Raw genomic sequence first — 26,349 nt, forward strand, 5'->3', positions numbered from 1 at the left:
TGCATAGGGGCGATATATAGTTATACATACTGCATAGAGGCAATACATAGTTATACATACCGCATAGGGGCAATACATAGTTATACATACTGCATAGGGGCAGTACATAGTTATACATAATGCATAGGGACAATACATAGTTATACATACCGCATAGGGGCAATACATAGTTATACATACTGCATAGGGGCAATATATAGTTATACATACTGCATAGGGGCGATATATAGTTATACATACTGCATAGAGGCAATACATAGTTATACATACCGCATAGGGGCAATACATAGTTATACATACTGCATAGGGGCAATACATAGTTATATATACCGCATAGGGGCAGTACATAGTTATACATACCGCATAGGGGCAATACATAGTTATACATACCGCATAGGGGCAATACATAGTTATACATACTGCATAGGTGCAATACATAGTTATACATACCGCATAGGGGCAGTACATAGTTATATATACCGCATAGGGGCAGTACATAGTTATATATACCGCATAGGGGCAATACATAGTTATACATACCGCATAGGGGCAGTACATAGTTATATATACCGCATAGGGGCAATACATAGTTATACATACTGCATAGGGGCAATACATAGTTATACATACTGCATAGGGGCAATACATAGTTATACATACTGCATAGGGGCAATACATAGTTATATATACCGCATAGGGGCAGTACATAGTTATACATACCGCATAGGGGCAATACATGGTTATACATACCGCATAGGGGCAATACATAGTTATACATACTGCATAGGGGCAGTATATAGTTATACATACCGCATAGGGGCAGTATATAGTTATACATACTGCATAAGGGCAATATATAGTTATACATACCGCATAGGGGCAATATATAGTTATACATACTGCATAGGGGCAATATATAGTTATACATACCGCATAGGGGCAATACATAGTTATACATACCGCATAGGGGCAATACATAGTTATACATACCGCATAGGGGCAATATATAGTTATACATACCACATAGGGGCAATATATAGTTATACATACTGCATAGGGGCAATACATACTGCATAGGGGCAATATATAGTTATACATACTGCATAGGGGCAATATATAGTTATACATACTGCATAGGGGCAATATATAGTTATACATACTGCATAGGGGCAATACATACTGCATAGGGGCAATATATAGTTATACATACTGCATAGGGGCAATACATAGTTATACATACTGCATAGGGGCAATACATAGTTATACATACTGCATAGGGGCAATACATACTGCATAGGGGCAATATATAGTTATACATACTGCATAGGGGCAATACATAGTTATACATACTGCATAGGGGCAATACATAGTTATACATACTGCATAGGGGCAATACATAGTTATACATACTGCATAGGGGCAATACATAGTTATACATACTGCATAGGGGCAATACATAGTTATACATACCGCATAGGGGCAATACATAGTTATACATACCGCATAGGGGCAATACATAGTTATACATACTGCATAGGGGCAATACATAGTTATACATACCGCATAGGGGCAATACATAGTTATATATACCGCATAGGGGCAGTACATAGTTATACATAATGCATAGGGACAATACATAGTTATACATACCGCATAGGGGCAATACATAGTTATACATACTGCATAGGGGCAATATATAGTTATACATACTGCATAGGGGCAATATATAGTTATACATACTGCATAGGGGCAATACATAGTTATACATACCGCATAGGGGCAATACATAGTTATACATACCGCATAGGGGCAATACATAGTTATATATACCGCATAGGGGCAGTACATAGTTATACATACCGCATAGGGGCAATACATAGTTATACATACCGCATAGGGGCAATACATAGTTATACATACCGCATAGGGGCAGTACATAGTTATACATACCGCATAGGGGCAGTACATAGTTATACATACCGCATAGGGGCAGTACATAGTTATATATACCGCATAGGGGCAATACATAGTTATACATACCGCATAGGGGCAGTACATAGTTATACATACCGCATAGGGGCAATACATAGTTATACATACTGCATAGGGGCAATACATAGTTATACATACCGCATAGGGACAATATATAGTTATACATACTGCATAGGGGCAATACATAGTTATACATACTGCATAGGGGCTATACATAGTTATATATACTGCATAGGGGCAATATATAGTTATACATACCTCATAGGGGCAGTACATAGTTATACATACCGCATAGGGGCAATATATAGTTATACATACTGCATAGGGGCAATACATAGTTATACATACCGCATAGGGGCAGTACATAGTTATATATACCGCATAGGGGCAGTACATAGTTATATATACCGCATAGGGGCAATACATAGTTATACATACTGCATAGGGGCAGTACATAGTTATATATACCGCATAGGGGCAATACATAGTTATACATACTGCATAGGGGCAATACATAGTTATACATACCGCATAGGGACAATATATAGTTATACATACTGCATAGGGGCAATACATAGTTATACATACTGCATAGGGGCAATATATAGTTATACATACTGCATAGGGGCAGTACATAGTTATATATACCGCATAGGGGCAATACATAGTTATACATACTGCATAGGGACAATATATAGTTATACATACTGCATAGGGGCAATACATAGTTATACATACTGCATAGGGGCAATACATAGTTATACATACTGCATAGGGGCAATACATAGTTATACATACCGCATAGGGGCAATACATAGTTATACATACCGCATAGGGGCAGTATATAGTTATACATACCGCATAGGGGCAATACATAGTTATACATACCGCATAGGGGCAGTATATAGTTATACATACCGCATAGGGGCAGTATATAGTTATACATACCGCATAGGGGCAATATATAGTTATACATACCGCATAGGGGCAATACATAGTTATACATACTGCATAGGGGCAATACATAGTTATACATACCGCATAGGGGCAATACATAGTTATACATACCGCATAGGGGCAATATATAGTTATACATACCGCATAGGGGCAATATATAGTTATACATACCGCATAGGGGCAGTATATAGTTATACATACTGCATATGGGCAATACATAGTTATACATACTGCATAGGGGCAATACATAGTTATACATACCGCATAGGGGCAATATATAGTTATACATACTGCATAGGGGCAATACATAGTTATACATACTGCATAGGGGCAATATATAGTTATACATACCGCATAGGGGCAATACATAGTTATACATACCGCATAGGGGCAATACATAGTTATACATACCGCATAGGGGCAATACATAGTTATACATACTGCATAGGGGCAATATATAGTTATACATACCGCATAGGGGCAGTATATAGTTATACATACCGCATATGGGCAATACATAGTTATATATACCGCATAGGGGCAATATATAGTTATACATACTGCATAGGGGCAATATATAGTTATACATACTGCATAGGGGCAATACATAGTTATACATACCGCATAGGGGCAATACATAGTTATATATACCGCATAGGGGCAATATATAGTTATACATACCGCATAGGGGCAATATATAGTTATACATACTGCATAGGGGCAATATATAGTTATACATACCTCATATGGGCAATACATAGTTATATATACCGCATAGGGGCAATATATAGTTATACATACCGCATAGGGGCAATATATAGTTATACATACTACATAGGGGCAATATATAGTTATATATACTGCATAGGGGCAATACATAGTTATACATACCGCATAGGGGCAATATATAGTTATACATACTGCATGGGGCAATACATAGTTATACATACTGCATAGGGGCAATATATAGTTATACATACTGCATAGGGGCAATATATAGTTATACATACCTCATAGGGGCAATATATAGTTATACATACCGCATAGGGGCAATATATAGTTATACATACTGCATGGGGCAATACATAGTTATACATACCGCATAGGGGCAATACATAGTTATATATACCGCATAGGGGCAATACATGGTTATACATACCGCATAGGGGCAATACATGGTTATACATACCGCATAGGGGCAATACATAGTTATACATACCGCATAGGGGCAGTATATAGTTATACATACTGCATAGGGGCAATATATAGTTATACATACCGCATTGGGGCAATATATAGTTATACATACCGCATAGGGGCAATATATAGTTATACATACCGCATAGGGGCAGTATATAGTTATACATACCGCATAGGGGCAATATATAGTTATACATACCGCATAGGGGCAATATATAGTTATACATACCGCATATGGGCAATACATAGTTATATATACCGCATAGGGGCAATATATAGTTATACATACTGCATAGGGGCAATATATAGTTATACATACTGCATAGGGGCAATACATAGTTATACATACTGCATAGGGGCAATATATAGTTATACATACCGCATAGGGGCAATATATAGTTATACATACTGCATAGGGGCAATATATAGTTATATATACTGCATAGGGGCAATACATAGTTATACATACCGCATAGGGGCAATATATAGTTATACATACTGCATGGGGCAATACATAGTTATACATACTGCATAGGGGCAATATATAGTTATATATACTGCATAGGGGCAATATATAGTTATACATACTGCATAGGGGCAATATATAGTTATACATACCTCATAGGGGCAATATATAGTTATACATACTGCATAGGGGCTATACATACTGCATGGGGCAATACATAGTTATACATACTGCATGGGGCAATACATAGTTATACATACTGCATAGGGGCAATATATAGTTATACATACTGCATAGGGGCAATATATAGTTATACATACCTCATAGGGGCAATATATAGTTATATATACTGCATAGGGGCAATACATAGTTATACATACTGCATGGGGTAATACATAGTTATACATACTGCATAGGGGCAATATATAGTTATACATACTGCATAGGGGCAATCCATAGTTATACATACTGCATGGGGCAATACATAGTTATACATACTGCATAGGGGCAATATATAGTTATACATACCTCATAGGGGCAATATATGGTTATACATACTGCATAGGGGCTATACATACTGCATGGGGCAATACATAGTTATACATACCGCATAGGGGCAATATATAGTTATACATACTGCATAGGGGCAATATATAGTTATACATACTGCATAGGGGCAATACATAGTTATACATACTGCATAGGGGCAATACATAGTTATACATACCGCATAGGGGCAATACATAGTTATACATACTGCATAGGGGCAGTACATAGTTATATATACCGCATAGGGGCAATACATAGTTATACATACTGCATAGGGGCAATATATAGTTATACATACCTCATAGGGGCAATATATGGTTATACATACTGCATAGGGGCTATACATACTGCATGGGGCAATACATAGTTATACATACCGCATAGGGGCAATATATAGTTATACATACTGCATAGGGGCAATATATAGTTATACATACTGCATAGGGGCAATACATAGTTATACATACTGCATAGGGGCAATACATAGTTATACATACTGCATAGGGGCAATATATAGTTATACATACCTCATAGGGGCAATATATGGTTATACATACTGCATAGGGGCTATACATACTGCATGGGGCAATACATAGTTATACATACCGCATAGGGGCAATATATAGTTATACATACTGCATAGGGGCAATATATAGTTATACATACCGCATAGGGACAATACATAGTTATACATACTGCATAGGGGCAATACATAGTTATACATACCGCATAGGGGCAATACATAGTTATACATACCGCATAGGGGCAATACATAGTTATACATACCGCATAGGGGCAATACATAGTTATACATACTGCGTAGGGGCAATACATAGTTATACATACTGCGTAGGGGCAATACATAGTTATACATACTGCATAGGGGCAATACATACTGCATAGGGGCAATACATAGTTATACATACTGCATAGGGGCAATACATAGTTATACATACTGCATAGGGGCAATACATAGTTATACATACTGCATAGGGGCAATATATAGTTATACATACCGCATAGGGACAATACATAGTTATACATACCGCATAGGGGCAATACATAGTTATACATACTGCATAGGGGCAATACATAGTTATACATACCGCATAGGGGCAATACATAGTTATACATACCGCATAGGGGCAATACATAGTTATACATACCGCATAGGGGCAATACATAGTTATACATACTGCGTAGGGGCAATACATAGTTATACATACTGCGTAGGGGCAATACATAGTTATACATACTGCATAGGGGTAATACGTACTGTAGTCATAAATCGGCACAACGCCTCACACTGGGCCTCATTCATAGATGTACGCTATTGCTGCTGAAGCTGCGCTTTTTTTAGCTGAGAATTTGCGTAAATATGCTAATGGCACAGCCGCTGAGACTTGTTCTGAAACGCCCACCTGAGCCATCGCAGCTGTCCGCAACTGCATACACATATAGAGCATCGGACGCAGATCATGCAAACATCGACTCTTTTAGTGAGTCTATAGTTACTCGGAATGGCCACCATAACGGAGACGCCAGAACCCTGTTTCCTGCGCGAACGGGTTCACAGATGCAGGATGTGACACGCCACTGAAATGGTCGAGACACGCTTGTGTTTTTAGTCAACACTCTCTGTTGCCTCCCCCAAACGCTCCCTCCCTGCCTGTCAATCACTACAAATAAATACTCGTAGAGTGCAACAGCGGTAATGTACCTGGACACATGCACCGTGCGACTCGGACGTCTGGAGCACATTCGAAATAAATTGCTCCATTTGCGAACACATCGGCAATGCGGTCAACTCTGAATAAGGCCCTTTATACGCTACTATTAGAATAACGTGTTTACTAGAGATGAAATGTACACTTAATCATAGTTATGTATTACAGGCGGTTAAAGCAAGAACCTGGGAAGGAATCAGTCCACCTCCGTATGTCAGTGCCATGGTGCCAGACAGCAGCCTCACGTGGGCTCCATCCACCTCCATCCCAAATGGGATGGGAACAGCGTAGCTTATGCCAGGTTTAATTCTCACAGACCTGAGCCCTGTCCTTCTGCACGTTGACAGCAATTTCGGGAAATGCATCTATCTGGCTGCCGTTCCTCTGTAATTGCCTTTTTTTGTGGACCTAGCGGAGCATGGCATCCTCTATCCCTAATATTAAATTGTATTGTGTTTATTTTAATATTTTCTTTACAGATGCCAGAGGGCCCGAAATGCCCTGCATACTGGTACTTGTGGTTCTTCAAGTACCTTTATGCGGGGCAGGTTTGCTGGGGTCTGTGGTTCAAATGCAAAGGACTATATTTTATTATAAAAGAGAAAATAAAACCAGGCGCTCTAGACCAAACGCCTATATAGCAATTAATTAGAATTAATACAATATTAGTCCAGCTGCCATCAAGGGATAGGTAACCTCTACCTATAAGAAACACAAAAAGAGCAAAACATACAGACAGCGCTACTTTACAAAAATTTAATACAAAACAATTACCTTACAAATAATGAATAAATAATAAAAATACAACGTTATAAACAATTAGAAATGATTAAGTGTATGAACTGGCCGGTATAAACACTCGTCAAAAAAAAAAACCGCTAAAAAAATATTTCTTATATTAAATATCCATATAAACCGTGTGGTTCTAATTGGAATGGATAAACTCTATTAGCAATCATCGAAAACAAGGTTTGACTTGAGACGCACGGCACAGGCGCTAGCCATCGGTCTCCGGGATAAAAACCAGATGACTCAGAACGGACACTATTACTTCTGAGGAAGCCACTGAACATAAACGGAGGTGGAGAAACGCGTAATTGTCTGTTACTTTGAGCCAGCTGGTCGTGAACACTTTATCACATCTCCCGGGAGAACTGTGAGTACAGGACAGACAAGCCAACAGGCTGCGTTCCTGAGCTTTCAAAGGGAATTAATTCCATTGGTTCCTGTTTGCATAGAAAGCAATCGGAAAGCTTCTAATTGCTTGTTCTTTGGATTGCCTACTAACACTCTGGGCAAAAGACTAACATCTAACTATAGAACTAAAGGTGCCCACACACATAGCGACATTTTACACGATTTGGCCGATTTCGACGAATCGTGACGACGAATCGGGTAAAAAAAAAAGTACAAATCGTGAGTTTATACTCACGAGCACGATGCCGATGCGCGTCCCCGCTCGTCGTACATCGCATCTTCTGATCTGCCGTGCTGTAGGGCAGATTAGCCAATCTGGGATACAATGCATTGGCTGCAAGATAGATCTTTAGTCAGATTGGACATTTTTAACTCCAAATCCTGATCACGACGGCAAGGGAGCTCCCGTGAAAGTTCATGAGGAAATTGGCCATAAAATCGTATCGTGAGGACATCGGTATGTGTGTGGGCACCTTAAAGCTTGGATGCATGCATGTCTAACACCAATCGCAATACAAATTAATCTATGGAGTTATCTGCATTGAATATTTACTAACATCTTTTGATTTGGGCATGAACTGAACATACACTCTGAGCAAACAGAGTCCCAGCCTACGTTATTTTTATGCTTGCTATTCTTTCAAAAACACCATTCATGGTGTGTTCATTATATCTGTTGTTTTTTTTGTTTTCCAAAGTAGCTTGCTTGAGATATTATTTATTTACAGAGGAATTTAGCCATGGTTCACTATTAATCACTATTACTCTGCTTGATGATTGCTAATAGAGTTTATCCATTACAATTAGAACCACATGGCTTATATGGATATTTAATATAAGAAATATTTTTTTTAGCTGTTTTTTTTATTTTTTTTGATGAGTGTTTATACCGGCCAGTTCATACACTTAATCATTTCTAATTGTTTATAACGCTGTATTTTTATTATTTATTAATTATTTGTATGGTAATTGTTTTGTATAACATTTTTGTAAAGTAGCGCTGTCTGTGTATATTGCTCTTTCAATATCTTATTACACTGCACATTACACAATCAACCCGGCACCCACCACCCAGGGGTGCCGGGGATAGCCCCGGGCTATTAGCCTTGGCCTGGGGTACTTTGGAGAGGGGGATCCCTTTATTGGGGGGGCTCCCCAGGGACACCCGGCCTGTGCTGACTAGCGGTCAGGAGTAATGCTTTGGCCAGGGGACCCAGTGAAAGGGTTCCCCTGGCTGTGGCATTATCCCCCAGTTAGAAAGAGCTCAGTGCTGTTTATGTATAATACAGGGAACCCCTACTCTTTTTGTCCCCTATATTTCCAAAACCAGGACCTGCTCGGCTACACTCAGTGCTGGTTGTGCTAAATACAGGGGATCCCTACGTATAATGTCCCCTGTAGTTTGACAACCAGGACTGTCTCTGAAATGCCCGGTGCTGGATGTGCTAAATACAGGGGACCCCTATGCTTTTTGTCCCCTTTATTTGCACAACCAGGACCGGCAGTAAAATGCTTGGGACTGGTTGTGCTTTTGGGGGAGGAGGGGTGGGCACATAATTTTTACATTTATTTTACATATATTACAATTATCTTACTGATACATGCATCTGTGTCTTATTGAGTTTATTTCCTCAGATGCATGCCCAGCACCAGTGAAGCCCCTCTGTCACCCGCTGATGCCCCTATGCACTGTCCCGCTGCTGCCACTGCCCCGCACATTTGCAGCTGTATCTCCCTCTGCACACCCAAAATACCTCCTGTGTGTTGTCCCCTTCTCCACCCGCGTTAGTGTACCATTCTGTTGCCCTTCTCCCCTGCAGGTGGCCTGGTTTGCTTCTCCAAACCTTGATGGTTAATCAACTTAAAGAAAAAACAATGAAATTACATAGATAAAACCTTACGGTTTCACATGTCCCATTAAAGCTTTTTAGACATGGTCTGAAATGATACAAAACCTACTGAATTTCTGCAACTCAAACTAAAAAAAAACATGAAATTCCAATCATTAAGGCTGACGCCTTAATGGACGTGTACCTTGCGCAATACAGATATGGTATACCATCACACCCTGTGGTTAACTGCAGATTCAGCTCTCTCACAAAGTGAGATTGCTGTCACTCACAAAATGGTGGAGCTGCTAATTCACAGAATTGCATGCTCATTGGAATACACATATGCAGTCTATGCAACTGAGGTCTGAGCAGTTATGTGGCTCCCACATCCCACTCAGTGCCCACAATCTTCCCATTCTGTCACCTCAACAATCCCACTGGGTTCCAACATCCTTCTCACTCCATACATCCATCTCATTCTGAATACACATTCAGCTCCCTAACTGCTAAAGCTATCATAAGGGGCCTATTCATTAGCAGATCTTTCTGTAAGATGAAAGACAAAAGATTTATCCCTTGAAAATTCCTGGGGCTGCTTTGGCAGATATCTCTCATGTACATGACAGATTTTGCAAACGACGAACTATATTGCATGACATCAATCTGGGAGTGGATTTTTTTGTATGTTTCTATTAATTTTCATTAAAAAAAAATCGTTCGTCGTTTACCACGACAGATATTTCTAATAACGGTCAGCGATAAACGATAATTGACCAACATGTTGGAGAGACAAAAAACCGAATTTGTCGGCCGCGGGAGTGCGCATTTATATCGTTCAGAACCTATCCATTAGCAGATAAATTGAATGACTGAACGATAAATCGTTCATCGATCAAATTTATCTGCTAATGGATAGGCCCCTATACTCTGGCTATGCATGTACAGTATCTTCGCTTCCATGCTTCTCTATCTTCCCCAATCCCTACTGCTGTGTGGTCTCCCAACTGTGCTAGTCTGTACTCCCTTATCCACGCCATGCTGCCTTTCCCCATCAAAGCCACCCTGTCTTCCTACATCCATGCCACTCTGTACCCCCCATCCATGTCGCTCTGTCCACCCAAACCGTGTCACTCTGTCCCATCCCCCCCATCCGTGCTGCTGTCTCCCCCCCCATCTGCACCACTGTTTTCCACCCATCAGCATCATTTTGCCCCCCCCATCTGTACTACTTAATCTCCCCCCCTCCACGCCTTTCTGTCTTCCCTATGCACACCACTCTGTCTCCTCCTTTCATCCACCCCACTCTTTTGCCATCTGCACAGCTCTATCTTCTGCTCAGACCTCAGTTGCATAGACTGCATGTGTGTATTCCACTGAGCATACAATTCTGTGAATTAGCAGCTCCAACATTTTGTGAGTGACAGCAATCTCACTCTGTGAGAGTGCTGAATCTGCAGTTAACCACAGGATGATGTCATACCATATCTGTATTGCGCAAGGAAGACGTCCATTAAAGCGTCAGCCTTAGTGATCGGATTTTCATTGCTTTTTTTTTAGTTTGAGTGGCAGAATTTCAGTACGTTTTGTGAAATATCAGATCATGTTTAAGAAGCGTTAATGGGACATGTGAAACTGTAAGGTTATTTTGTCTATGGAATAGAAATATGGGAGGGTAACTCATTTTACTTTCACTTATCTCTGACATTTCCATAATTTCCACATAGATAAATAAGCCTTCGATCTGAATATAGCATGTTGTTAGTCCCGGGTAAGGACAGAAAAAATATTAGGTGGGTTCTAATAGCAAGCGATTGTTGTGAATCCAGTCTGTAAATTTAAACTATGTAAAGATATGAGTTTGAGTAGAATCATCTAGTTTATCAATATAGAGGCCCCATTTCTTGTTGATTTTTTCAACTCCCTTATTGGTGTCTGGGAGGGTCGTCGTCTGTCAAAAAAACTAGAGCATTTTTTGTTTCACTTCCATAAGAGAGGGGTCTGCCAGTGGTCCACTGAATGAAGTTGATTTTTAGCAATAGTGACTAAAATTGTAATGAGGGGAAGTAGTAACTTCTTATTGGGTCCCAGGTACCAGTTTGCAAAATTGGAGCAGAGGCAAGCCAGTGGATTTGTTAATAAAGAACATTCATTTATTACAGAATTTCTGGATCTTACTACAGTCCCAAAGGCAGTGCATGAACTTTGCATTCGATGCATGGCATTTTATACATGTACCCGTCTCATTTGTAACCATGTGTTTATGGGTGTTACATAGGCCCTATGTAAGGTGCATGCGTGATCCTCTTGTAAATGTGCACACTGCAGTCTTCAATGTGGTTTCATAATGTAAAGGTAAGTCATCTACAGAGGAAAATAGAGGGAATATTATTGCTTTAAGTCAGAAACAGTTTATCCCATTGTGTGTTAGAGGATATATTTTCCAGGTCAGGATACAGATATCTGGTTTTGTATGAGGTGGATCTGAGGGGGTCAGGTAGGGAAGAAATAAAATGACGTGATTGCAGATACATTTAAAAATGGGATTTATTATGGTGATACTTTTTTTTGAAGGTCAGGAAATAATATTATAGTTACACCAGAGTGAAACTCTTTGGAGGTACGTAGCCTTTGTCCTGCCAGTGCAAGAAATAAGTCTCATTTAGCGAGGGGGGACGGGGAATGATGGATGCTTCTTTTTCTTATTTGTAAAACTTAATTGTTTTGTACAAAACTTTGTTTTGTTTTGTATTAAAACATATATTCGGATATTAAATTTAAAAACAACGAATTTTATGGTTTTCAAAGCAATAGTTATAATTTGTTTGTAGTGTATTTGTAGCTATTATTATTGTGTAATAAGGTAAAATGATAGTAAAATTAATTTAGAAATATGCTTCTTATTCCAGAAAAGCGGTAATCTCCATACCTATATATGGTCCATGTGGATTCAAATTTCTCACAATGAAGATCCATTTGCTTGCGGTTTTCTGTAACACCGTGGTTATATCTCCCCCTTTCTAACTTGATGTTTTTTTAATACCCATAAATGTCAGACCTTTCAGCTCCCTATTATGGACTTCTGAGAAACGTTGAGACGCTGTAGGTTGCTAACCCTTTCCGGATATTATAGATGTGCTCGGCAATTCTAGTCTTTATGTTTGTTTGTCCTATATACTGATGTTCATCTGGACATTCCAAGAGGTAGATGGCTCCTTCTATGTTACAGGATTGGTGTCTTTTTATTTTGTGTTGTTTATTTCTGTAAATGGGGATGAAATCAGTAGTTGGAAACCTGTTTTTCCTATATCTTTCCTCCATGTTTGTTTTGATTGAGATGTAGCTTGTAGTTAGTTCTTTGTCTAACATCAGTACATGCCAATGTTTCTGAATCATTATTTCTATAATGTTGTTATTAATGTTGTACTGGGTGATTAAGGCTGCCTTTATTTTTTTTGTTGTTTGTACTGAATGAGTTCCTCTCTTCCAATTTCTTCCACCTTCTGTACATTCTCTCTTAGGACATGTTCCTGGAATCCTTTTTACATAAAGTTTTGTGTCAAGTATTCACTTTGTTCTTGGAATACTTTAAAATCCAAACAATTTCTTCTTAATCTTCCCGTCCCTCATTACTTCAGTATGCGGTGTAATACCTTTAAGTCTCCTTTGTTTACATTGGAGCGTTTAAATACTCCTCAATAAACTATAATGAATATAATATAATGAAATGAGCGCACCAATCCAATGGTGCTGCAGGAAGTGCTTGGGTGGCCACTTACACCCTATAAACCACAATCAATACAGTACTTGCAATTCCCGCGCTCCTCTGGAGTAAAAGTCAGATTCAGGAAAAAGTTAATAAATGAGAAAGTTTCCCCGAAATGGATTCCTACGCTGCTCCTTTTCAAACGATTGCCAGAATTCCTCAAAAAAATTCAAGAAGTAGTATATAGTGAAGTACAATTTATTCAAAACATAAAAACATCCATAAAACACATAAAGATGGCTGCGTACCAGATATATAGGGGTGTAGGACAATTCACACCCAAAATAGCATGTACAGGGATATAAACAGTCACCTCCCGGGATGGGTTCGTGTGGTCCCCCTGGTGTCTATATAGCAGTGATGCGTCCTCTGGCCCCTATTCCTGGTGTTCTCAATGCAGCCCCTTTCCCACCAACGCGTTTCTGCCCCTAGAGCCTTTTTCAAGGTGTGTAAAGGTCACCATGTACTATTTCCTTAAATACCCTGAGGTGTCTCCCTATTGGTCCATCACTCAATGATCCTATTCTACTCCAATAGGGCACAATTAACAACTATAATGCAGCTATATCTCACCTTCTAAAATAAAATGTCGTTCTCCCCAGATCTATGTAATTATTGCCATCCAAATGTTATTTCAGCGGTTTGCGTTCCATTAACTGGAACGCATACCACTTCCGGTCAGCTTCTTATGGCAATCAGCGGAGATGGTGTATACTGACATCATCTCCGCATATGAAGGCTTCTGGCGTCCTGTGCGTGCGCTCCATTCATTGGAACGCACGCTGCCTCCGGTCACAGTACCCGGAAGTGACGCTACATCCTGCGCGTGCGCTCCGTTCAATGGAACGCACGCTGCCTCTGATAACAGTGTCCGGAAATGACTCTACATCTACTCTGCTAGCAATATGTTATTCGGCAGCAGATAATGTTTGCGTTCCAACCCGTGGAACGCATAAAGCATCCACTGCTGGTACTATATACTAAACAGAAGATTGTGTCTGCATTCCAGCTAGTGGAATGCATAAAGCGTCCAGATCACCCTTTCCAATTATAAATCTTCACTGTGCAAATAACAATATGAAATGAATACCCACCTCTCATAAATAATTAAAAATAAGTGATAAATGCATCATACATCATAAAAATACATCATAAAAAAGCATCATAAAACTCATCTTAAAACAGTCATAAAAAATGGGGTAAATAGAATATAATAACTGGTCATATTAAGAATATATATATAAAAAATTATAAAAACCATTTTAATTCAAACTCTACGTTAAGCCAATTCGGTATTAAAGATCCCATTTTATGGATCCACTTCATTTCTGTTTGGGCCAAATTCTGATCTACATGGTTTTTCCGCCAATGTTTAGAGACTCTTTGGATACCTATGACATATTTCAAGGACTTACAACATTTATTGTGATTTTCTAAAAAATGTTTAGATAGCGAATGATTCATAAAACCATTCTTTATGTTGCGTAGATGTTCCGCCCACCTGTCTTTCAACGGTCTAGACGTGCGGCCTATATATTGCAGGCCGCATTCACACTCTATTAGATAAATACAATCTTTTGTATAACATGTTATAAAGTCTTTAATCTCATATGTGAAATTTGTATTCGTAGACTTTAACTTTACTATCTTGCTTACTTGTGTGTTGTGATTTCTACACATTAAACACATACCACATCTATGAAAGCCTACTGTTTTTATTCTTCCTGATTTCTTTGGTGGGATCGCACTTTTTACCAATTTATCTCTCAAATTATTGGCCTTCCTATATACGAACTGAGGTTTTGTAGGAATAATGGTTTTTAACACCGGTTCTCTATTTAATAAATGCCAATGTTTTCTCACCACTCTTTCCACTTCTTTAGATTGTTTACTATAAGTGGTAATAAAAGGTAAATTCCTTTCTTCTTTATTGGTTATCTCTTTAGATTCTAATAAGCTAGTTCTATCAATCTTCACGAGCTCCGTAATATAGGTATTTAGGCATTCTTCCTGATATCCTTTGGACAGAAATTTTTCTTTTAAGGTGCCGGCTTGTTCTTCGAATGTTATAACATCTGTGCAATTACGCCTAATCCTCCTCATTTGCCCCTTGGGTACATTTTTAATCCATATCGGATGATGATTACTTTTTGTGGATAGGTATGAATTACTGTCAGTCGGTTTGAAATATGATTTGGTTTTAAGATTGCCATTCTCAATATAAAAAGTTTTTTCTGGTTCAATGGGAAGTTTTACCAACAAAAGAAGGGAACTGCTATGGGCACACTATTTGCCCCATCGTACGCGAACATTTTTATGGGTTTGTGGGAAGATCTTAATATATGGACGAATGACGATTTTTTAAAGAATATTAAAATTTGGTACCGTTTTATTGATGATACTATTTTTATTTGGGAAGGCAGTCAAACGGAACTAGAGGATTTTTGCAATAGATTAAATGTGAATGATTTTAACATTCATTTAACATATCAAATTAGTAAGGTGAACATCAATTTCCTTGACCTAACTTTTTATATTGAGAATGGCAATCTTAAAACCAAATCATATTTCAAACCGACTGACAGTAATTCATACCTATCCACAAAAAGTAATCATCATCCGATATGGATTAAAAATGTACCCAAGGGGCAAATGAGGAGGATTAGGCGTAATTGCACAGATGTTATAACATTCGAAGAACAAGCCGGCACCTTAAAAGAAAAATTTCTGTCCAAAGGATATCAGGAAGAATGCCTAAATACCTATATTACGGAGCTCGTGAAGATTGATAGAACTAGCTTATTAGAATCTAAAAAGATAACCAATAAAGAAGAAAGGAATTTACCTTTTATTACCACTTATAGTAAACAATCTAAAGAAGTGGAAAGAGTGGTGAGAAAACATTGGCATTTATTAAATAGAGAACCGGTGTTAAAAACCATTATTCCTACAAAACCTCAGTTCGTATATAGGAAGGCCAATAATTTGAGAGATAAATTGGTAAAAAGTGCGATCCCTCCAAAGAAATCAGGAAGAATAAAAACAGTAGGCTTTCATAGATGTGGTATGTGTTTAATGTGTAGAAATCACAACACACAAGTAAGCAAGATAGTAAAGTTAAAGTCTACGAATACAAATTTCACATATGAGATTAAAGACTTTATAACATGTTATACAAAAGATTGTATTTATCTAATAGAGTGTGAATGCGGCCTGCAATATATAGGCCGCACGTCTAGACCGTTGAAAGACAGGTGGGCGGAACATCTACGCAACATAAAGAATGGTTTTATGAATCATTCGCTATCTAAACATTTTTTAGAAAATCACAATAAATGTTGTAAGTCCTTGAAATATGTCATAGGTATCCAAAGAGTCTCTAAACATTGGCGGAAAAACCATGTAGATCAGAATTTGGCCCAAACAGAAATGAAGTGGATCCATAAAATGGATCTTTAATACCGAATGGGCTTAACGTAGAGTTTGAATTAAAATGGTTTTTATAATTTTTTATATATATATTCTTAATATGACCAGTTATTATATTCTATTTACCCCATTTTTTATGACTGTTTTAAGATGAGTTTTATGATGCTTTTTTATGATGTATTTTTATGATGTATGATGCATTTATCACTTATTTTTAATTATTTATGAGAAGTGGGTATTCATTTCATATTGTTATTTGCACAGTGAAGATTTATAATTGGAAAGGGTGATCTGGACGCTTTATGCATTCCACTAGCTGGAATGCAGACACAATCTTCTGTTTAGTATATAGTACCAGCAGTGGACGCTTTATGCGTTCCACGAGTTGGAACGCAAACATTATCTGCTGCCGAATAATATATTGCTAGCAGAGTAGATGTAGAGTCATTTCCGGACACTGTTATCAGAGGCGGCGTGCGTTCCATTGAATGGAGCGCACGCGCAAGATGTAGCGTCACTTCCGGGTACTGTGACCGGAGGCGGCGTGCGTTCCAATGAATGGAGCGCACGCACAGGACGCCAGAAGCCTTCATATGCGGAGATGATGTCAGTATACACCATCTCCGCTGATTGCCATTAGAAGCTGACCGGAAGTGGTATGCGTTCCAGTTAATGGAACGCAAACCGCTGAAATAACATTTGGATGGCAATAATTACATAGATCTGGGGAGAACAACATTTTATTTTAGAAGGTGAGATATAGCTGCATTATAGTTGTTAATTGTGCCCTATTGGAGTAGAATAGGATCATTGAGTGATGGACCAATAGGGAGACACCTCAGGGTATTTAAGGAAATAGTACATGGTGACCTTTACACACCTTGAAAAAGGCTCTAGGAGCAGAAACGCGTTGGTGGGAAAGGAGCTGCATTGAGAACACCAGGAATAGGGGCCAGAGGACGCATCACTGCTATATAGACACCAGGGGGACCACACGAACCCGTCCCGGGAGGTGACTGTTTATATCCCTGTACATGCTATTTTGGGTGTGAATTGTCCTACACCCCTATATATCTGGTACGCAGCCATCTTTATGTGTTTTATGGATGTTTTTATGTTTTGAATAAATTGTACTTCACTATATACTACTTCTTGAATTTTTTTGAGGAATTCTGGCAATCGTTTGAAAAGGAGCAGCGTAGGAATCCATTTTGGGGAAACTTTCTCATTTATTAACTTTTTCCTGAATGTGACTTTTACTCCAGAGGAGCGCGGGAATGGCAAGTACTGTATTGACTCCTCAATAAACTGCCTGACCTGGTCGTATCATTTACAAGCGCACCAGGCAATGCGTTAACAGGCATAGGCCCGTATTCAATTAGAAGTGAAAAGTCCGTTCGCAGTCATCGCTGGGTTTCTGGTGCGAAAAAGTATCACGCGCGTCCCCGCGTATCCCCATATTCAATTTGAAATCAGTGAAAACAGGACCTGGCGAAATGCAAACAGGCGAAAAGTGCTGTAATTTTGGGGGAAATAAGCCTCACCCCCCAAAAGATGCTCTGACATGGGGGTTACTATGGGTACCCCCGAATAGCCCTGCTAAAGGTCTTTAAACGGTCTCAATAGGTGCTGTTTTGTGTTTTTAAGAAGGTGGTGAAGAATAGCATTTAGGAGTTTTTTTGGGGGGTAAAAATAAGTAGTCCCATTAAATTTGGGGTACATGAAAATGGGTGGTAGCATATTTTCAAGTTTCTAATATGAAGTTTTAATAAAAAATTGAAAAATCCACCTGCCGCAACTACTTGCAATCAAAAAACACCTAGGGCATATTGGGGACCCCTCCTGAGTCTATTTCACTAGTTTTATTCAAGTTTGTCCGCCAACTTCTTTTTTTTTTGCCCCCAAAACGAATGTACTTTTTTGGGTTGTCCTAAGGTACTTTTAAAATTTTTTTTTACAAGATTACCTTTAGGGAACTGTCCAAGGGGTGCAGGGTGGTTTTGGGAAGTCTGCACCCCAAAACCCCAATTCTGCACTTTTTCTCGCCACCTATTTCGCCAGGTCTGATGCATAGACTTTTTTCACCGGCAAAAAGTTGGAATAATTGAATACGGATAAGTTGAAACCAGCGAAAATGATGTAATCGGTGAAAAAGTATCTCGGAAGCAGACTTTTCGCTTCTAATTGAATACAGCCCATAGTTGCAAACGATTCGACATGTTAGAAACGCACACTGAACGGCTGCCAGAAGATAATCCTCCAGCAGCCGCAAAGAGCAGAGAGACCTCCTGGTCCCACTGTGGGACTCAAAGCCACGTCCCCTTTTCTGGGTGACCATGCCCCTTTTTCAGACAGGCACCCTGCCTACGCTGAAGTGAACACTAAAGATGCGTACACACGTAACGATTTTTTGAACGATTTAACTATAACAACGTTGTAATCGTTCAGTTTCTGAGTTATAACGATGAACGAAAATCGTTCACGCACGCTCCCGTTTGTAGTTTGTAGTTCATTTCAGACTGTCCAACATAACGATTTTCATTAAGGGAAGGAACATTTTTCTTTCATCGTTGTAAAAATCGTCTATTACACTTCAAAAAATCGTTCACTTTTTCAAGGGAAAATCTGACAGATGCACCTTTATTAGTTAGCTTGTTAGAGATAATTAGGTTGCTGTTGCTATTTAAACACAAAAGTTAAAGATAAACAGTACATCTGGGTCTTTTGCGTTTTTCTGTCCTACACTCTGTATATCAGGGCTTGACAAATGTTTCTAAAACCTAGGAGCCAGGATGAAAGTGTAGTAGCCAGAACCCCCCTTCCTCTGGGGCACCTATGCCCCGGCCAACCAACCCCCGTGGCCACACCACTAACGAAGTACCCCAGGTAAACCACCCTCCCACAGCCACATTACTGAGCAGGTAACCCTCCTCTCCAGGCAACCAACCCCCAGAAAGACCACCCCTCCGCAACCAAAAACCCCGGGGCAAGCAAAGCCACCGACGGCAGTGGCCGAACTAGAGAGTGGTGGGCCCAGGTGCAAGAATATGCTTTGGGCACCTCTATGCAGTGCCCCCAGTAGTAGTCTGCCTATACAGTGCCCCCAGAAGTGATCCCCCCTATGCATTGCCCCCCAGTAGTAGTCCCCCCCTGTGCATTGCCCCAGTAGTAGTCCTCCCTATACAGTGCACCCAGTAGTAGTCCCCTCTCTGCAGTGTCCCCAGTAGTAGTCCCCACTTTGCATTGCCCCTAGTAGGGCCCCCCATACAGTGCCCCAGTAGCGGCTACACTCCCCTATGCAATGCTCCCACTAGTGGTCCCCATATACAGTGCCCCCAGTAGTGGCCCCCCTATGTAGTGCCCCTTTAATCAGTGCCCCCAGAAGTGGTCCCACCTATGGATTGCCCCAGTAGTTGTCCCCCCAGTAGTAGTCCCCACTATGCATTGCCCCAGTAGCGGCCCCACCCTGTACAGTGCCCCCTGTAGCCACCCCCCCCTTATGCAGTGCCCCTTACACAAAAAAAACACAACTTACCTGTTCCCCGCTCCTGCTGACGACCGCCGCTGTCAGCTCCTCCCGGGCCCGCTCTGAGCTATGGGAGAGACGTAATGACGTCATCACCTGCTGCGGGAGGAAGGCGGAAGGCGGAGCTCATGAGTGAGCTCCAGTCTGCTCACTCCGTGGACACAGCAGCCAATGAGAGTCTGTCTGACTCTCAGCGGCTGCTATAACAAACACACAGCCGCCGCTGGCAGCTGTGTGTTTGTTATTGGTCTGCACTACACTAGCGGCGGCAGGGGGTTGCTGCAAATTTGGTCGCCATGGCGACCTGGCCCCCGGGTTTTTTCGAGCCCTGCTGTAAAGCAGCGCTTGTTTTTGTGTCATAACCCCGTCTCTTGCACTTAGGTCCATACTTGGCCACTGGTTCGGATATGGTAGAGCTAATATTCCATTATCCGGAAGTGGGCATTGACATTTGCTCTGGCTTCTGGCCATTACCAATCTGTTTCTGACATGCTGCAGTTCTTTATGATGGCCTGTATCTATATTCATCTCTTTATGTAACTTCTTCAAGCCTATCTGTACGACTCCAGTGGACCAAATGTACAAAATGACTGCAACTACTCAGTACACCTGGTTGCATGGTCTTCTAGTCCTCACACATCAATAGTCGGCCCATAAAGGGGACCCCACAGGAGCAGTCTGTGGGTTTGTCTGCCCCTCGGCCCTGGCTGTGTTACTTGAGCAGGAATTTCTCACCTTGGATAGGAGGATGCATCCCATGTTCCAGCCACTTCTGTGACTCATGTAGAGTTTATCAATGGGGTTCTACTGCACTACCAGTGGCCGCCTTTGGGTGTCCTACTTGAACCATCTTTTTCACCTGCTGTAGGTTGTTTTTCTTACCCCACTCTTCCCTTGGGCAGCTTTGCATGTTATCAGGACAGGGTTGCCTCTGGGCTTCCAGCTGTCGGGTAGTGTTTCTGCCCTGGTGGTCCTGTTTCAGGAACGGCCTTTCCAGCCAGTCTGCTTTTCGGCAACGTGTGCCACTTGTTCAGCCTCCTGTTCTACCGTTCCCATCATCGGACCTCACGTGATCTTGGGGGCGCTTCAGCCTATGCCTCTGTTGGCCTGTGGTGGTTCCTTGGCCAGTGTCTCTGCTGGGCAGTGCTAGGCACTTGCAGCTCGTTTTGCTTGCTTTCTGCACTTATCACTACTTTCCATTTTGTGTAATAGTATGTGATTTATTTATATCACGATCCCCTCAATGTACAGTTACTGCATAATATTGGATAATTATTCAGCTTTCTCCTACCAATCCCCGCAATTACAGTGTAGCCTTGGCAGAAGCAAAATACTCCAACATGCAGCTATTTATTCCTCCACATTCCTTCCTGCTTGTTACTTCAAGATATCCCGATGCCTGTGTCCTGTGACCTCTTATGTATTCTGCGTGTCCTCATTTATGTGGTTTGGTTTCCCTCGCTTTCGCCTATGAAACACTCACTAACTTCCACGGTTATTTTTTACTCTTTTTCCACCAGGACCAGAAACGCATGGAAAAAATCTCCAAACGAGTAAATGCCATAGAAGAAGTGAATAACAATGTGAAACTGCTGGGTGACATGTTGAGCACATTTAGAACAGGACAGTCTTCTGAGGGATGCGAGGACTTAATGAAGGTCGGTGCAGTATTGTAATGACACATCAGCCCATGGTTAGTCGGGTGCTTGTTATAATTGAGGGATTCTCTCTACTTCCTGGCAGGAGCTTTATCAGCGCTGTGAGAAGATGAGGCCTACTCTTTTCCGCTTGGCCAGTGACACAGAAGACAATGATGAGGCTTTGGGTAAGAGAAGGAAGTGTGTGCGTAAATAAATATATGTATGTATGCGTGTGTGTATGTATGTATGTATGTGTGTGTGTGTATGTATGTATGTGTGTATGTATATATATATATATATATATATATATATATATATATACATCTCCCACTGATGAATTGCACTACAAGATAAATCCTAATCAATGACCATTATCATCAAGTGATTGTGCATTAGCTTAATGGTGGGTTACAATTATTTCTTGGTGTGAATTATGGATTGAACGAATGACCAATATGAAGATAAAGCGTGACACAGATTAGGTGCATTTGCCATATACAAATGGTGAACTAAGGGCCAGATATGGTGATTCATACTAGTCCAATATTTAAATAAACATATATTGGTATTAACAGAAATACAGGTAATATTTCTCTTTCATCCACTAGGGGACACTGGAGGTGCTTACGCTGGGGTATAGAGGCTGGATAGCTGGAGCCGGCACTTTAAATAATTTAGAAGTGTGAAGCTCCTCCCCCTCTATGCCCCACCAGCCCTCAGTTTAGAAAATGTGCCAACGGAGCTGGTCACAACCTGCTGTGCTCCAGGAACACATTTATTTTATTTATTTTGTTTTATTATTTTCCAACATTTTTTATTTACACCTTTTAGGTACCCTTCGCCACCTCTCTAAAGGTGGGGTCCGGGTACCTGGCGCCCTGTCCTTAATAGAAGGCAGGAAGGAGTGCACAGTGCTTATACTAAAAGCCCTGACAGCTCCTTACCGCCACACACACACACAGCACTTCTACAAGCAGGGCTGCTGGGCAGTCTTCAGAAGCGGCTGCCGGTCAGGTGACTCTCTCTCAAGAGAAAGTGCTGTTCGGAGGGAAGCCGTCCAGGGAGCGCAGTGAGTAAATCACCTGCGCATCCCCCGTCTCCTGCCCCGCGGCCAGTGCGGGATGCAGAGAGCGCTATGGCGCTGATAATAGCGCTTCTCCCCTCTTCCCACTGCTGAGCGGCTAGAGGCTCCTGTTCAGCGGGGCTTGAGCAGCGGCTACAGCGCTGCTCATTGAATTGCATCTCCCCTCTCTCTCCCCGCTGCTGAGCACAGCGGGGCCTGCAGGGGAAGGTGATTACTAAGTGTGGCAGCCATATTAGAGCCACTGTGGGCTTGAGGAAGGGGGGCGGAGCTTAACAGCGCGGGTTCCCTGTCCCATTTACGCGGATTCTCCTGACTACATCCCTGGCAAGAGGCTGTGAGTAATCACTGGGGTGTAAGTGCAGAGAATCTAATCTGTGGGGGGGGGTACCTCTTCCTCTGTGTCCTAACCAGCCTTCTGTTTTATTTCAAATCTCCGCTGTGTCTATTGTGTCTGGGTGAATGTTGTGTATCTATGTCAAACAAAACAAAAGCGGCTCAAAAGATGTTTTGTCTGTTCTAAGTGTAACAACAAACTATCCAGGCCGCATGCCGCTGGATCCACGTTATGTAATGCTTGTATAGCAATAGATCCACCGATGGCTATTACGGCCACACCTGCTCCTCCATGGGCCGCTGACATGGTAGGAGTAATGACGGATTTAACGTCAGAGTTAGCTGAGGCACGTAAGTCTCAGCCTCTCTGGGTGGCTGATTTAACCAAGTCTTTAGACACCCTGGTACAGCTTATGGGTACAGTGGCATCTGCACCCTCCACACAAAAGCGTACTCTGACGACTGTTCTCCAGTCAGAGGAATCGGATGAAGAATTCCTCACTACGGAGGAAGAGGAGTTTTGGAGGACACGTTACAGGACGGTACCTCTCAGGAGTTGGAGTCCACTTCTCCCGGGGTGGAATCTCTGATTTTGGCGGTTAGAAAAAAAGAGCTCGGTGGTTTTTCCGTTCTCACTGCAACTTCACCAGCAGCTCTCAGTGGCCTGGAAACAACCGGATAAATGGTTCCAAATTCTGCGCCGGTTTCCATCTAGCTACCCTTTTCCATTACCCATGATGGACAGGTAGAAACGCCCCTCCAGTAGATGCGTCCGTCTCCCATGTCTCTAAGAAAACAGCACTCCCAGTACCGGGGGGCTACAGTGCTAAAAGATCCTTCGGATCGTAAGTTGGAGACAACGCTAAGATCTATTTATACTGCAGCAGGTGCTCAACTTAGACCCACCCTTGTTACCGCTTGGGTTAACAAGGTGGTGGTTTTGCTGGGCTGACCAGTTGATTACCGGTTTGGACTCTGGTACCTCTAGAGCACAGTTACGTCTACTTGCAGAACACATATGTGAGTCTGCAGTTTACTTGGGCAAAGCTTCAAAAGATATCAGTCAGATTAGTGCTCGCATATCCGCTTCTGCTATTTCGGGGCGCAGAGCCCTCTGGTTGCGCACTTGGCATGCGGATGCAGAATCTAAGCTTGCGGTGGAGGGTTTACCATTCACTTTGGCCCAGAATTAGCCAAATGGATATTCCAGTCCATGGGGGGGTAAGTCTTCCTTCCTCCCGTCAACTGCTCCGACCCCCAGAAGATCTTACAATGGACCTTCGTTTCATTCCTTTCGTGCACCTCATTCCTTTCGTGGTATAGCCAGAGGTGCTCCCACGCAAACTAGATGCACGTAGACCAGAGCCTAAACCAGCGGAAAAAAAAACACAGGTGGCATGACTGTCTTCCGTCCCACCTGGTATCTTCTGCAGTGGGAGCCCGTCTGCAGAACTTTCAATAAGTTTGGAACCACCAGACCTCTACAGACCCGTGGGGTTCCGAATAGACTTCGAAGTCCCCCCTCCACTTTGGTTCTTCACTACAAGTCTGCCAACACCTGTAGACGGGGCCAGGGTACTACAGGAGGCTATCTAGTCTCTAGTGGTATCGTCTGCGCTGGTTCTGCAACATCAAAGAGGTATGGGATTTTACTCAAGCCTGTTTGTAGTACCCAAGCCGGATGGCTCGGTCAGGGCCCATCTTAAACCTCAAGTCCTTGAACCTCTATCTGAAGATGTATCATTTCAAAATGGCAGTTATAGCGAGCTTGGAACCAGGGGAGTTCCTATTATCCCTGGATTTCAAGGATGCCTATCTCCATGTTCCCATCTGGGAACCACACCAGACCTTTCTGCGTTTTGCCATATTGAAAGATCATTATCAGTTTCGGGCATTGTTGTTCGGGTTATCCTCGGCTCCCCGCATATTCACCAAACTCATGTCAGTCATGATTGCTCTCCTTCGGTCATCAGGAGTGAACATTCAGAGCCGGACGCTATTTGCGCTCGCTCGTTCAGAAAAAGGGTCTGGCTATTTAAATTGAGCGCTCGCTCTTTGCGGTCTGTTGACTCCTCTATGTTTGAATGAGCGAACGAAACATGCGCTCGCTATTTTTAAAAAAACGCCCCCTGGCCTCTCGCATCCTACGTCATCTCCGCTATTTATTAGATTAATCGAGTACATCGAAAGGCGTATGAACTGCTCGCAGTGCTTGTGGTAGCATTTTCCTACCGCAATCATGCGAGCAGTTCAGGCTAAAAGACAACCAAGTGACGTGGTCGATGACGCTGCTTTGTTAATTATGCACACCCTTAAAACGCCAGTTTTGACCGTTTGGCACACCTGCGTTCGGATCTCCACTCCCCGTTTTCAAGCACCTTCACCTGTTACCACCCACAAACGCCTCATCCTGTCACTCAAATTAGCAGGCATTCGCTATTTTGCGAGCACACAATTTCCGACCGCAATGACTGGTTCGCGCATGCGTATTACAACCCATATGCATGCGCAGTTGTGCGAACATCGCTCGGCGCGAACGAGCGGCCGCTTACGAGCGGCTCTGAATCAGGCCCATAATCCCTTATTTGGACGACCTGTTACTCAAGGCTCCATCGGTGTCTCTTCTATCAGATCATGCCTTACTGACATATTAC

General features: G+C 41.6%; 1 protein-coding gene across 1 annotated transcript in view; it reads left to right on the forward strand.

Annotated features, from left to right (window-relative positions):
- Window positions 1–26,349, forward strand: part of GGA1 (golgi associated, gamma adaptin ear containing, ARF binding protein 1) — a 103,746-nt gene that overhangs the window by 18,286 nt on the left and 59,111 nt on the right. Inside the window, exons 4-5 of the mRNA XM_088463392.1 lie at window positions 22,159–22,296; window positions 22,382–22,463. Coding sequence (XP_088319518.1) covers window positions 22,159–22,296; window positions 22,382–22,463 — 220 coding nt within the window. The remainder of the gene's footprint in view (window positions 1–22,158; window positions 22,297–22,381; window positions 22,464–26,349) is intronic.

Source organism: Taudactylus pleione, unplaced genomic scaffold, assembly GCF_031769625.1.
Source record: "Taudactylus pleione unplaced genomic scaffold, aTauple2 ptg001353l, whole genome shotgun sequence".
NCBI lineage: Eukaryota > Metazoa > Chordata > Amphibia > Anura > Myobatrachidae > Taudactylus > Taudactylus pleione.